This window comes from Aphidius gifuensis, linkage group LG4 (assembly GCF_014905175.1).
Source record: "Aphidius gifuensis isolate YNYX2018 linkage group LG4, ASM1490517v1, whole genome shotgun sequence".
NCBI lineage: Eukaryota > Metazoa > Arthropoda > Insecta > Hymenoptera > Braconidae > Aphidius > Aphidius gifuensis.
In genome coordinates, this window is record NC_057791.1 from 1,481,643 (window position 1) to 1,496,321 (window position 14,679).

The 14,679-nt window shown below is 23.1% G+C and overlaps 2 protein-coding genes across 15 annotated transcripts in view; both read left to right on the forward strand.

Moving 5' to 3' along the window:
- The first annotated feature begins 545 nt into the window (after positions 1 to 545).
- Positions 546 to 4,497, forward strand: LOC122854365 (glycosylated lysosomal membrane protein-like). The gene is made up of 5 exons (XM_044154941.1): positions 546 to 834; positions 1,218 to 1,472; positions 1,573 to 2,001; positions 2,094 to 2,374; positions 2,449 to 4,497. The coding sequence occupies exons 1-5, from the start codon at positions 769 to 771 to the stop codon at positions 2,624 to 2,626; spliced, it is 1,209 nt and encodes a 402-aa protein (XP_044010876.1). The 5' UTR covers positions 546 to 768; the 3' UTR covers positions 2,627 to 4,497.
- A 642-nt stretch (positions 4,498 to 5,139) lies between these two features.
- The window catches only part of LOC122854363 (sodium channel protein para), a 30,266-nt gene continuing 20,726 nt past the window's right edge, over positions 5,140 to 14,679 (forward strand). For 9 of the 14 annotated variants that reach the window (XM_044154919.1, XM_044154923.1, XM_044154933.1 and 6 more), the window contains exons 1-3: positions 11,261 to 11,636; positions 12,045 to 12,219; positions 13,765 to 13,797. In XM_044154919.1, the coding sequence (XP_044010854.1) occupies positions 12,076 to 12,219; positions 13,765 to 13,797 (177 nt within the window). In that variant the 5' untranslated portion in view covers positions 11,261 to 11,636; positions 12,045 to 12,075. Of the gene's footprint in view, positions 5,575 to 11,208; positions 11,637 to 12,044; positions 12,220 to 13,764; positions 13,798 to 14,679 lie in introns of those variants that run through there. The other 5 variants (XM_044154926.1, XM_044154930.1, XM_044154927.1 and 2 more) reach the window with 1 other exon arrangement.

Here is a 14,679-nt window from a genome sequence, read left to right on the forward strand (position 1 = left end):
TCTCCTACAAAGATATGACTTTATATACATACACATACATATGCTACAAATATATCTTGTATAATTACCATACCACATTTATTATCATATGAAAATATAAAAAAAAATTCTTTTTACATTTTTATTAAAATATATATTTACCTGTTATTAAAACAATGATAATATTTTTCTTTGTTGTAAAGTTTTTTTTTCTACTTTTATTTAAATTTAGAAAACAAGAAAAAAATTATAAAAAAGGGAAATATAAACAACTACCCTTCTTTATATTTTTCTTATAAATCACCCTTTGGCATTATCATTTCTTTTTTTTTCATTTAGTTCTTTTATTCAAAGCTTCTTTTTATTTGAAAAAAAAAAAACGACAAAAATTAAAGACATAATTCCCGCAGGCAATAGACAACCTGCAGCCATCTAGCGTTGTTTGTTTGAATTTCACATGATGAACTGTATTTTCATTGGAGCAAGTTGAATAATAATATAGGCCATGAAAAATTAATAATAATAAAAAAAAAAATTATAAAAAAATATTAATAATTAGGAGGTGGAAAGAGAGCTAAGAGAGTGTGTGTTTATGTACGTGGCTCTAGACATCTAGACATCTGTCAAAGTAGTATAACTCAAAGTGCCTTGTAATACTCCAAATTAACAAAAATAATAATAAATAAATAAGTGACAGATGACAATGTGACAGTTGATTAAAATTGTGTCAACTTTGTAGAGTTGTTTTTTAAATTAATTTTAGTATAAATAATAACATCTTGAATAAATATGTTTCTTTTTAAAATTTTTGTATTTTTTTTTATTGCAAATACTTGTTGGTGTTTACAAAGAACAGTAAGTTATATATTATTATTATTTTTAAATAATTATTATGCTGTATTTTAAACAAAAGACAATAATGTTACTTTGATTTTAAATTTTCTTTTATTTATCTTTGAAAGTCGACTTTGATGTCAATAATTTTTTGGAGTAAAATAATAGAAAACAATGGAAAACTGATGGTATTGTCAGGTTGTTGGTTTTTTTTTTTTTTTTTTTATATCGTGACAGACTTGGATCCTGGCTCTCTTTGTTGTCATGGTGACAATGAATGTACAAAAGACGATAATCACACACTCGTCGCCCTATGTCGAATTTCAATGATAAAAAAGAAAAAAAAAAATTCAAAATCTATTGAAATCAAAATGAGATTTATTTATTCTTTTTTTGTATTTCAGCTTAAATCACAATTGAATCCAGGATGTGGTGAAAAAATTTGTGATAATATTACAACGTTTTATTTACGTGCTGATGGTGTCAATGATACATTACATTATTTATGGGATTTTTATAAACGTCCATCTCTGTTTTTAGCAGTAACAACAACTTCATCAAATTTAACAATAAATTGGAATTCTTATTTATCGGATAAAAATGATTCAATTAAATTTACTGAAGCTCCAATTTATACATTTGGATTTGTCATTAATAAGGTAATTAAAAAATAATAAATTAATAATTAATTTAAATAAATAAAAAGATAAATTATATATATTTTGATAATGAAAAAAAAAAAAAATTTCTCTGTTGCAGATTATTGAGTTCAATGATACCAATGACACTGGTATGATTGATAAAGTTACAGACTCAAGTATATTAATATTAAAACCAGAATATTTTCATTGGACATTAATAAATGTTGTTCAACATAATACATTAGTTGAATTACACATGTCGGGTGAACATTATCATGATCCAATAAATAATATTAATAAAAATGGATCAATACAAATAATTTTAAATGGTTTTTATAATATGAATCATTCAGATGTAATACCACATATGTATCATTCAGAAAATTCAACACAAATTGATGTAATAATTAATAATTTTGAGACGTCATTTAAAAATAGTAGATTTGGTTTTGAGCTATTAACAGTAAGTCAAAGTAATAAAAATTTATCAATGATTATTGATACTAAAAAAAGTATTGATGATGAATATTCACCAGGTGTTATGACTGTAAGTTAATTATCAATTTAAAAAAAAAATCATAAAAGTAATTTTAATTTTTTTTCTTGTTTGTATTAATAATGCTTCTTCTTTTTTTCTAGGTGATTTCGATGAAACTTCCTGAAGATAGAAATAAAACAAATGATAAAGGATATATACAATGGCGTCCAGTATCATATTTATCACGTGATCGTTTAATATCAAGTTCAACTGAGACAATTTATTATGATATTAAAAATTCATTAAAGCTAAATAACATGTCAATACTTTATGCATATTATGGTGATGATGATCAAAGAAACGATATATTAATTCAAAAAATTAACGTAACAATTGGTGTTCATAATGATGGTTTTTATCGTAATTCTAATTATTCAACATGGTACGTTAATTAAAAAATTATCAAAGTTAATTTAATCATAATTATTATTATTCAAATTTTTTTTTTTTTTGTAGGACATTTATTGCTGGATATGGATCACCACCAGTCGAGCAATTTTCCAATTTTGTTATAATGATAATTATTATTGGAATGGGTTTACCCATTATCATACTTTTCATTGGTGCCTTATACATGGCTATACGTAAATTTGCACGTCCATTGCCTGATAATAATTTTACAAATTTTCAATAATAAATAAATCAATTTTTTTTTTTTTTAAATTTCATATAAAATGACAAACAAATTATATTGCACAGATAAATTTATTTTACATAAATTTTTTATTATATACTCAATGATAGGCTGAGAATTTATTTATCTCACAGCATTTATGTAGATTATAAAAAAATAATAATAATAATATAAGAAAAATTTAATAATTGGTATGTAAAAAAATTCCTTACTTATTATGTCATTGTCAAGAGTTGATGAAGAGTTGTTTATAAAAGAGAAAAAAAAAATATATCTCTGTTGATAAAGAAATGTCTGGACGAGTTTACTCAAGTGGCTTTGTCAGGGTATGGTTGGCTGTATATTCAGAATTTTCTGGTCAACATTTTCGTGTGTGTGTGTGTTGTGTGGATGATTGTCAAGAATGGCGCGGTATGGTACCATTAATATATATATATTTTGAGTAAACCTGGTGGTAGGTAGGTTGATATTCATAAAGTGCGGGGAAATTGTTACAAGTTGCATTCTAGTTGTTGAAATTATGGTGGGAGGTAAATTTTCATTGATCCATTCGCAGGCATGCACTCTTACGCGACTGACGTATCAACTGATCCTGATATAACGTCAATTTTCTTGTATTTTTTTTTAAATTTTCATTGTACTATTTTTAATTGAGTCTAATAATATATTTATCAATTAATCAATTTATTTTAAAGTAAAATAAATTTAACATTTTACATTTTAAAATATTTCATCCCTTATTAAAAATAACAAAACAACATTCTAATTAAATATATTTAAATATGTGCTTTTATTGTAAATTAAATTGTAAAATTTTTCGATAAATATTTTATACAATTTATTTTATATATAAAAAAATATAAAGACAATATATATTCTAATTTATAGATGTTATGAATGAATTTATGATTTTTAAAATTGAAAGATTTAGATTCATCGGTAAATCGGTATGAATTTCTGTTGAATATTATCTGAAAAAATCAATGGATTTAGCGTGTGGGTGGTTGAAATATAAGGGAGAGAATATTGAAAAGCAAAAGAGGAGAAAAATTGTGAGGAGTAATGGCGATGAAGAGTAACAAGAGGGTAAAATGAGGTAAAATAGTCGCGTTGAATCGCACCGGATTTAGAGTGGCCGATGCGTCAACGTTTGCTAGTGCGGTAAATTTACAGTGCAAAAGAGTGAGATACATTGAATCAAATATATATATAATACTAAAATAGAAGGGGAAATATAACCACGAGTGTACTAGTTAAGGGGAAGGTTTAAAAGTTCATGGATGAGGGGTATATAAATTTTTTTTTTTTATTTTAAGGGTTGGGGGGTGGCGCTTTTTTTTTTTTTTTTGCCATAGTTCACGTTGAATCCACAGCGCAAAGTTGGCGCATGATGATGCAGTAACATCCGTGTTCGAGTTCGGTTTGTCTAACCCGTGAGACTTGGACACCAATCTTCAAGACTGCCTCCATTTAAAAAAAAAAAAAAATTTAAAAGAAATAAAAAACAATTAATTATAAAATTATTTGATTTTAATTATATTTATAAATACAATATACAAAAATAATATTTTTCAATTAATTAATATTGTCCTAAATTTTTAAAAAGCAGAAAGTTTTTTTTTTTTTTTTTTCAATAAAAGTCTCAATGATAATAAATTAAATCTAATAATAAAATTATTAAATTAAAATTTTAAAAATCTAGTGAATCATGTGAATATATATTTTTGAAAAAAAAAAAATATATTAATTAAAGTTGAGTGTGTTAAAGTTGAAAATAATAATGGCAGAGTGTCGAGTTAATTTACACGTTGCTAATTAAAAAAAAGTGCACGAAAAATAATAAGAAAGGCGAGAGTAGAACAATAAGAAAACAAAAAAAAATAGTGAAGAACCGTGTTGGCCCTGTTTTTTTTTTCATCTAATATTTCTTTTTTTAATATTATTTATAAAAAAAATTCAAAAATAAGTGATCAGCTAATAAAAAAAAATATATAGCTATTATTATTTATCAATTAAAGTTTCCCTCTATTATTTGGTTGTTAAAAAAAATTCAAAAAATTAAAAAAAAAAGAAATAAAGGAACAAAAAAAAAACTACCCTCAATCTCCTCAACACACACACACACACACCTACACACACACATTTAATCACCTTTGGAAAATCATGCACATGTAGATAAAAGGAGCGGTTACGAAGAAACGAGAGTGAGATTATCATACAAGGGGGAAAGGGGGTAGTTTTTTAACAAAAAAAAGAAAAAAAAAGTGTCACTTTTTTTCTTCTCTATACATATATAAACATTTTTTTTTTGCTCGCGTGTGTACGTGTGTGTGTGTGTGTGTGTCTGAGAGAGAGAATAAGAAATTTTAAAAAACAAGAAATTGTGTTAAAATATATATTATAACAATAATAAAAAACAATAGAGAAAAATTTGAAAAAAAAAAAAAAAAATGTTAACACAAAGTAAATTTTATGCTCTATTTATTCACTACACATTTGTGTAGTATGACAGGGGGGCGGGTCCCTGCAACTGCAGTGAATGTGTAAAAATAAAAAAATGAATTTAAAATGTTTTTATTAAAATTATATAAATTGACAATTAAGTGATTATATATAATTAATTAATTATCATGCTTATTCGCTCATTGTTGTCTAGTGTTTTTAATCAACTACTATTGTGCTTATAAATAATAATAATAATAATTAAATTCAAGTGTGATTATTGTGCTACGTAAATAATTAAAAAATAGAAAAAAAAAAAAATTATCAATTGAAGAAAAAAGGCGATTATATATATATCAGAACCCGCCCCATTGAAAGAAAAAAAAAAAATTGAAATAATTTTTTTTTATTATTTTTCGTATCTTTATTAATTCTGCTGCATTCAAATGAGATTAATGAAAGTCTGGAATTGTGCATATAAAATTAAGGATTGATACTCGTCAAACGTAAGTTTTGTGGATTTTTTTAAAAAAATTTTTTTTTTTTTTATATTGATGGATTTGTTTAAAAAAAAAAAAACAATTGATTATTTAATTTATTTAGTCAATTGATTTATTGATATATTATTATCTTGAATGATTTATAATTTTGTTATTATTATTTTTGTCACACCATTTGCGGTGATAGTGGCGCAACCTTTTGACCTTCCTGTACTGAGTTTCTATATCACTTGGAATCGCTGGTCAATACGACAATAAAAATTTTACAAGACGTGTATTGATCATTTATAAATCACGCGTATACAAATTATTGATAAATATATGTCTTTTTTTTTTTATTGAAATATATCATTGGGTTAATTTTATTTACTTGGAATTCATTTTTTTAGTTCAAGTAGTTTTAGTCAATATATGTGCAGACATAGTTTAAATTTGTTTTTTAAATAGAAATTTTAATTATTATTGGGCAATATTTTAACTGTTTTATAACAAATTGAGAATTTAAGCTTTTTATTAAGCTTAATAATCCAAATTATAATACATCAATTAATTGTTTATAGAGTTTTTTATTTTAATTTTTTTTTTAAAAATGATTTTAAGAGTTATACGCATAAAATATTAGGGATAAAATATTAGGAATAAAATATAAAGGTTGATTGAATTATTGACATTATTAAAATGATATTTTGATCAAGTATTAGAAATGATGAGATGCGTCTAAGTGCAAGTGTACTCGTGTACTCATGATGAGTGAAAGTAGTGCAGGTCGAGTTCCAGGAAACTTGTAGTTGTGGTGGGGTGGTCATTGAACGATATTACTGCGCCAAGAGTTTCTCAACAATACCTATATCTATATATATATATTTCTCTAATAATATTGTTGTCTTTATTTTCATGCACCATATCCTTCCTCAACATCACCAACAACTTTCTCAATCCCCTAAATACACAAAACTTCAAAAGCACGTTTACAAATTTTATATCAAATATCCAAATATATATATACTTTTAACTTTATCTTTAAAGCATATATATTTATTTTATTATTATAAAATAATTACAATAAAAAAAAAAAATACTGTTTTATTTATTTATAAAAAAATTGTATAAAAAAATTAATTTTTTTCTTTATTTTTTCGTCAATGTTTACAGCCACGTAACGACAACACAAACTTTATAAAAATTGTGTATATTGATTCTATTTAATCGTCCTCAAACTGACAATTTAATTTTTTTTTTTATTTTTATTTACATACTTAAATATCTAATCAATTATAATAGCGTCTAAAATTTTACAAATAAAAAAAAAAAAAACAAGTAAAACAATAAAAAATAAACATCAAGAAAACGTCAAGGATCAAGCTGTTAAAAAAAAATAGAGAAAAATAATAAATTAAAAATACATAAATTAAAAGAAATGAAAAAAATGAAAAATATGTGTATTTTGATTGTAGTTTAGTGGCAACAGAGTATAACGATGCAATAGCAGGTCAGTAGGCCGAGTGAAGATAGCACACCCCTGTATATTTCATATAATTCTTATGCCAAGAGTCTACCAACCAGTCGTGTTATACCTGTACACACACATCCCTAAATAATATATATAATACACACATTTAAAAGTTTATATTGCGACGGCGCACAATATAATACAACCCCTATTTTATGTATACATACATACATACTCATCTACCTACCCTATACACACACATGACCTCGACGGATAGCAACGGATTGGGGCCGGCATCAGCAGCCAGCATGCCTCAACTTTACCCCTCTTTTTTTTTTTTATTATAAATATTTTTTTCTCTCTCTCTTCTTCTCTCTCTCTTATTACTCACACTCCTTTTGAAAACCTTCAACCCCCCTTGAGTCCTTCCTCAATGTTTCTTACCACCAACGTCATGACACACCATGCCGCATCGTTTCCTCCACTTTTGCCCTTTATTATTCTCATTTTTCCCCATCATCATCATCATCATCATTATCATCATATTGTTTTTTTATAAATTTTTCTCATCATCAATGATGGGATTTATTTTTAATTAATTTTTTAACTTGACCTTGTGACTTAATTTAAATAAAAATAATTTTGGTAAAATTTAATAATTATAATTAAATATTTTAATGAGAATACTTTGAATTGGTCAAGTTGATTGGCAATGCGGGGGTTTGGTGGTTAATTTAGTTGAATGTATATATATATATGTAAAATGTTATCGCGACGACGACGACGACGTCGAATACTATTCCCGCGTGATGGAAGGGGCTAAAGGGGTGAAATGGCCATGCGGATAGAGCTGAAAAACTGGGTCAAACCGGTATTTATATTTCACTTGTATATTGAGAACGACAAATAATATAATGTATTAAAATTTGTTGAGTGATAACTTTTGTACTTTTTTTTTTTAATCAATTTATTAAGAATTATTTCGTTGAGGTTATTTGGTTTTTTTTTTCGAGTTATTTGGGAGGATTTGAGTTGTAAAAAAAAAAAAAATAGAAATAAAAGAGTTGAAGAGTAATAAAGTTTAAAAAAAAAAAAATTGAATTGATGCTGCAATGTTCCGCAAGAAAAAAATTTACTGTTTTAAAAAAAAAAAATACGTCGACATTTGGAGCTTTTGGCTGTCTTCCCATTTTTACCTTATACTACTTGTTTTATATATTTTTTTTTTGTTTTTTCAAACCACCGGTGTATATTGGTCGATCGAATATGATGAATCTTTTATATCTTAAAATTACTTTTGAATAAAATATGTATTATTATTTTTATCAATCTTTGTCATTAAATTTTTTATTTTTGAAAAATTAAAACTACTACGTCATTGTTTTAAATCGATTGTATAAAACTGCAGTAGTGGTTTAATATTTTTCTATATTTGATTTTTTTCCAATTGCCATATTATGCCCTCCTACTATTTTACTTTAAATGAGAAAAAAAAAAATTATAATAAATGCAAATATTGCAATATAATAATAAAAATAAAAAAATAAAATTTCACGTTTTAACAAGTCAAGTTAATTTGCATGATGAGATCTCTCGTGACAAATATTAAAAAAAAAAAATTGATTAAATAATTAACAGGCCAAGGACTCTCTAATAAAGCTGAATTAATATCAAAAATAAACAAATATAATAATTAATAATATTAAAAAACTTGTATATTTTATTATTGAATTATTATTTTATTTTTTTTCTTTTGACTGTCGTCAGTGGCGCCTCCAAGTCCTCCAAGATGGCGATCATCCCTTTATTTTTCCAACTTTAAAATATATAAATATTTACCCAAAAATATATATTCATTATATTGATTTAAACAATTTGTCTGAAAGTTCTTGAAAATATAAATTGAAATCTCGTTTCATTCAGTCAACAAACAACGACACAATAAATTTATTTCAAGTCAGGAAAAAAAAATGTTAAATTCACTCAAATAGTCAATTATCAATTATTTACCAATTTATAGACTCGATTAAAAGTCAATGCCCAATTACTAGTTGCATATTTTCATTACAAAAAAATAACAAAATAATTATTTATCATATTCATTGGATATTCATATCCAAATTTTTTTAATTTAATTTTCTTTTTATTTCATGTCTGATTATTGCTTAATATTATTATTAATATTATTCGACAAATGTTGTAACTGCAATAGGGTGGAATAAAGGGAGAATAATTGGAATGTAAAACACGCAGTCAGGACATGGCAAAGTTAAGCCAGGCTAGAGAGTCCAAGTTGCTTACTCGATCGATATTTTAACACACCAGTATTTCGCAAATATATATGAAAAAAATATATTACATTTAATGGTGGTGTGCATTACGTGTATAGTGAAAAAAAAAATAAATTGCAATTTAATGCATCACAAAAAAAAAAAAAAAATTTATATATTTGTCTTGCTTATTCATATGGTTATTCGAAATATTTTGTTTCTTTATTTTAATTGAACGCGCCTGGCAGTCTGACTTGCGATTGACTCTACCTACTTGTTACCTGACTTGAGCTTTTTTTTTTTTTTCTATTTTTTATACTATGCAGTATTTGCTGCACATATATTTTTTTAATAACAATTTATATATGTAATCCTACATTGAGCTTTGTCGCTACTTGTGTTAAACTCTTAAACTATCTTTTATTATTATTATTGGAATGTTTTTTTTTTTTATATTTCATTTTTTGTTTTTTTATTTATTGCATATGTAGTTTGTAGGTTCGTATGTCGATTCACCTACTTTTTCATTGACACGCGATAGACCAATCGTTGCTGCCAACTTTTTACTGAGTTTATAAAGTATATTTTATTTTTTAACATGTGTTTTCAAGATATTTTCAAATAACGAAAGACAATTTTTTTTTTTTTTTTTTTTAAACGTATATTAATAAATTTTTTATTATGTATATTTTATTTTATTATTATTTATATGCTAATTGTAAAAAAAAAATTCATTTAAATAATTTTATTAATTTATTTTGAAGCTATTTAAATATATATTTTTAAAACGAAGCTTTTTTACAAACGACCCACTGACAATTATTATAATTAGTTTTTGAACATGGATTATTTAAAATATCAGAATATTCTAAAATTCACTTGTTATATTATCACGACAGTTTTAAAATAATTTTTAATTTAAAAAAAAAATATTAATCTTTAACTACAAGTCCCTTGAAAGTCCTTTGAAACAATATATTTTATTAAAATTTATTTTTGTAATAAATTAAAACTTTTTATTATTATAATTTTTGTAAAATATGTCAAAAATAATATTGTTCAAAAATTTTAAGTTACAATTAAATATTCAAGTGTTATCTACATTCTTCTTTGTAGATATATTTTTATATAAATTATATTTTTTAATTAACTTTTTATTTTAATATTACACAAGTATAAATATCAATATCATAAAAACAAAATGAATCATTGATGTTTGCATAAAAAAATAGACATAAAAATACTTCTGCTTTAATATTGATTTTTTAAATTCTCAATTGGTTGGTCAGGTTTATTCGGCTTTGTCATTTTAATTATTATTTTTTTTTTATTTTATTTATTCAGTGTTTTGTAAATTTAAGTGGATTTAATTATTATTATTATTATTTTTTTAAATTAATTTATCGAGAAGTATTTTTAGCATTCTGTCATTTGTTATTATTATTTTTTCAAGTATTTTTTAATATAAATTAATGAAACTTGGCTGTATATTGAAAAAATGAATAAATTAAAAACTTTTTATTTGATTTTAAAATAAATTTTATTTCTATAAATAAAAAATTTTCTATAATTTTAATGTAAAGTTTTAGTAAAACTTTATATTAAAAAATTAAGATTAGTTTTGATAGAACGAAAGTTATTTAAAGTTTTATTTTAAAAGATACGAGTAGTGTTAGTCAAGCATTGGTCAGACAAAAAAATATATATATACATTTATTTCTATAGAAATAAAATTAGTAATTAAAATAGAGAAAATAAATTTAAAGCAAGTAGTACAAGTCAACACAAGTCAGACAAAAAAGCTCTGCTCTAATTTTTTATAAAAATAAAATCAATTTTACTTAAAAAAAAAAAAAAAAAATACAACTGATAACAATAATGAATTTTGTTTATATTTTGTTTTTTTTTTTTTTGTTGCAGGTCGGACATGAAAAATCTCGGTACACGTTGGACTGGTCCCAACATACCACGCACTGCCGCAGCGCGTACGTCTATAATCGTCGCGATTTCATCAAAAAATTTAAATAAATATAAAAAATTAAATTCATATAGAGAATATAAATTAAGTATACCAATAATATATAAAAAACGGTGTTGGACGTGTTGTAAATACGTCAAGGAAAAAAAAAATTGGTTTTATAATAATATTATAAATAAACCAAATTATTTATCCGTCCGTAATAACAAAAATTATAATAAAAAAACAGTTAATTCAAAATTTAAATATCACAGTATTATTGATATTATCAAACTACATATTATAACATCAAGTTATATTCATCGTTTTAATTATATCACAAACAAAACTCATTACCGTCATTTCAGGAAGTGTTAGCACCTACCACAAGGTAAGTTTTATCTTTAATTTTTCATATATATATATATTTTTTTTTAATCTCTTTATTTTTTTTTTTTTTTAATTTTCTTTTCGTATCTATTTTTATTGATTTTCTTTTGGTCGTTCCAATTTAAAATAAAATTCTTATGTATGTCAAAAACGAACGAAAGAAAATTCACAAATTCATCTGTGCTTTTTTAAATATATTTTATTTTTTTTTTTGTTGATATTTAATTGTTGAAAATTTTAATGATAATTACTGCATTAAAATAATTTTAGTGCTTTATGTCAATGAATTTTAAGAATTATTAATTGATCAATATTAAAATTAAATTTGTATATTATTATTGTTGAATGGGTATTTGTATTATGTAAATTATTGATATGTATTTTTTTTTTTTTTTTTTGAATTAATTAGGAAGGTGCCTTAATTGTGCGCAGCGTAGACAATGTCCGACGATTCTAGTTCTATATCAGAAGACCGATGTTTGTTCCGTCCGTTCACTCGAGAATCCCTAATTGCAATAGAAAATCGCATTGCCGAAGAAGAAGCTAAATTTAAAGAGCTTGAAGCTAAACGAGCAGCAAATGAGGTATGTAATAATTATAAATATATATACAAAATTTAAATAGAAAAACCATTTATTAATCATAATATAAAATCAAATAAATTCAATTTAAATTTACTATTTAATTTTATATATTGACAATTTATTTAAATTAACATTTACTAAATCTTATATTTTTTCAATTCAATTTATTTAAAATTACATTATTGACTTGGAAAAAAAAAATAAAAAAAAGATATTCACAATTTAAAAGTTTTCAAGTTGTTAAATTGTTTTATAAAGTTTTAACTTATATATCATATACTGTTATTTATCCTTGTTGAAAAAAAAAAAAAAAATATTGTTGTAAAACAAATAAAACAGCTTATTCAAAAATACTAGATACAATTTTTTTTTTTTTTTTAAATATTTTTAATACATCAAAAAAATTGAAAAAGAAAAGAAAAGAAAAATACAAAAGTTCAAGTTGTTATTTGATATTTATTTATTATTATTTAAACAATGCGACAAAACAATTGCTTGTGTTTTCACAAATATATTTTAACTCCGTGTAAGTAGTAGAAAAAAAAAATAATATAAATAAAAGCTTTATTCAATAAATAAATAAGAGCAATAATATATAAAAATGAAAAAATAAAAAAAAATGCACAATGCATATATATACGAGTACAAAAAGTGTGGCACGATAATTGTGTAAATACATTATGAAAAAAAAAAAAAAACAACAAAATATCTTGATTATTTAATAAATAATTAAAATTTATAATAATAAAATTTTAACATCGAGTTGTATATCGATTTTTTTTGCTGTTGGGTGTTTGCTTGAAATGTAACACTTGCTGTAGCATCAATGGAGTTATTTCTATATATATTACTATTATTATAAAAAAAAAAAAAAAAAAAAAAAACAAAATTGATAAATATGTTTATCTATTGATCTATCTATTGTCTATCCAACTATCTATATTCGTCGTATTTGTGTTTTAATATTTATTCTTTAAATATTTTATTTTTCGTTTTTTTTTTTTTTTGTTTTTTTATTATTCAAAAGTATATAAAAGTATATATTATTATTATCGCGTGCAAAAAGCTCTATGTATGCAGTGTCATTTATGCTGGTGCCTGTTAATATATATATAAAACATAAATATATATCTTCTAATCTACTTTCAATCTATTACAATTGTTCTACTAAAATTAGTTTTTAAAATTAACAAAAAAAAAAAAAAAAACACGTTTTAGTTTTTTTAAACTTGCAATCAATTTAAGTAGAATTTATATAAAAAAAATAGAATTGAAAAAATCAATGTAATATTGTTATTGTAGAAAATTATTAATAATATTGTCATATAATTTTTTTTTTTTAAAACTTTTATCATAAAAATAATTAATTATTTAGAAACAAAATAAAACTTTTTTCTTTATTTTTTTTTATTTAAATAGTTATTTATAAAATTTGTTTTTTTTTTTTTTTAAATCAATAGATAATGTCATATCACTTTTATCTATTTTCAACTATGTATGCTCTTTATGTGTGTAACTCTTTTTTTCCCCATTGTCCAATTACAGGGTCCTTATGGACGGAAGAAAAAGAAAAAAGAAGTAAGATGTTGCATCATGCCAAGTAATATGAGTTACTCACATGATTTTAAATTTATTATTTATTTATTATTAAATTGAATTTTATTAATTCACGGCATTAATTTTTATTATTTTATTAATGACAATTATTTTTTTTTTTAGCAAAATAGATTAACGGAAAAATCATATTAGCATAAATAATTATAAATAGAGCTTGTTTAGTTATTTAGAAAAAAAAAAAAATTACACACAGCACACAAAAACAAATCAATTTAAAAAAAATAAATAAATATTTAAATAATACAAACATGCACACATAAACAAACTTGAAAATTATTTTATTTATTTTTTTTTACTAACAAATGCTTCAGCTTTTATTGACACTGTTTTTAAAATATTTTTCATTCTCTTTATATTTATTAAAAGAGTATTTAGAAATATTTTTAAAAGAGTTGTTATCACCTGCGTGCAGTGTTATTCCACAAGATGCTTTAATAATAAAAAAAAAAAAATAATGAATTGCTTAAATAGTTTGTCTTGTATATAGTAAAATACCACCACATTTGAAAAAAAATTAAATAATTATAATTAACACTGATATATTATGTTAAAATTAATAATGAAAATGATAATTTAAGTTATTTTAGTGATTGGCCATGCACGTGCAAATATATCCACACTAAAAAAACAAACACACAAATATAATAAAAAAATTTATTTATATATATTATTTTAATCGGCAAATATAAATATTATTAATTAAAAAAGCTAATTAATAATATTCACTTGCATCATCATCATCACAAATACACAAGTACTTTTCAGTGCAGCTTTATTAAAAATATAACAAAATGTTGGTATATTTAATTAAAATACCAGGAAATTTACTGATCAAGCTATCAG

What these genes read in the sequence shown, in the direction of transcription:
- LOC122854365 (XM_044154941.1), top strand. Translation starts at nt 769, where the DNA reads ATGTTTCTTTTTAAAATTTTTGTATTTTTTTTTATTGCAAATACTTGT. An exon ending in TTGGATTTGTCATTAATAAG is followed by an intron (nt 1,473 to 1,572) that starts GTAATTAAAAAA and finishes TCTCTGTTGCAG; the next exon opens with ATTATTGAGTTCAATGATAC. An exon ending in ATTCACCAGGTGTTATGACT is followed by an intron (nt 2,002 to 2,093) that starts GTAAGTTAATTA and finishes CTTTTTTTCTAG; the next exon opens with GTGATTTCGATGAAACTTCC.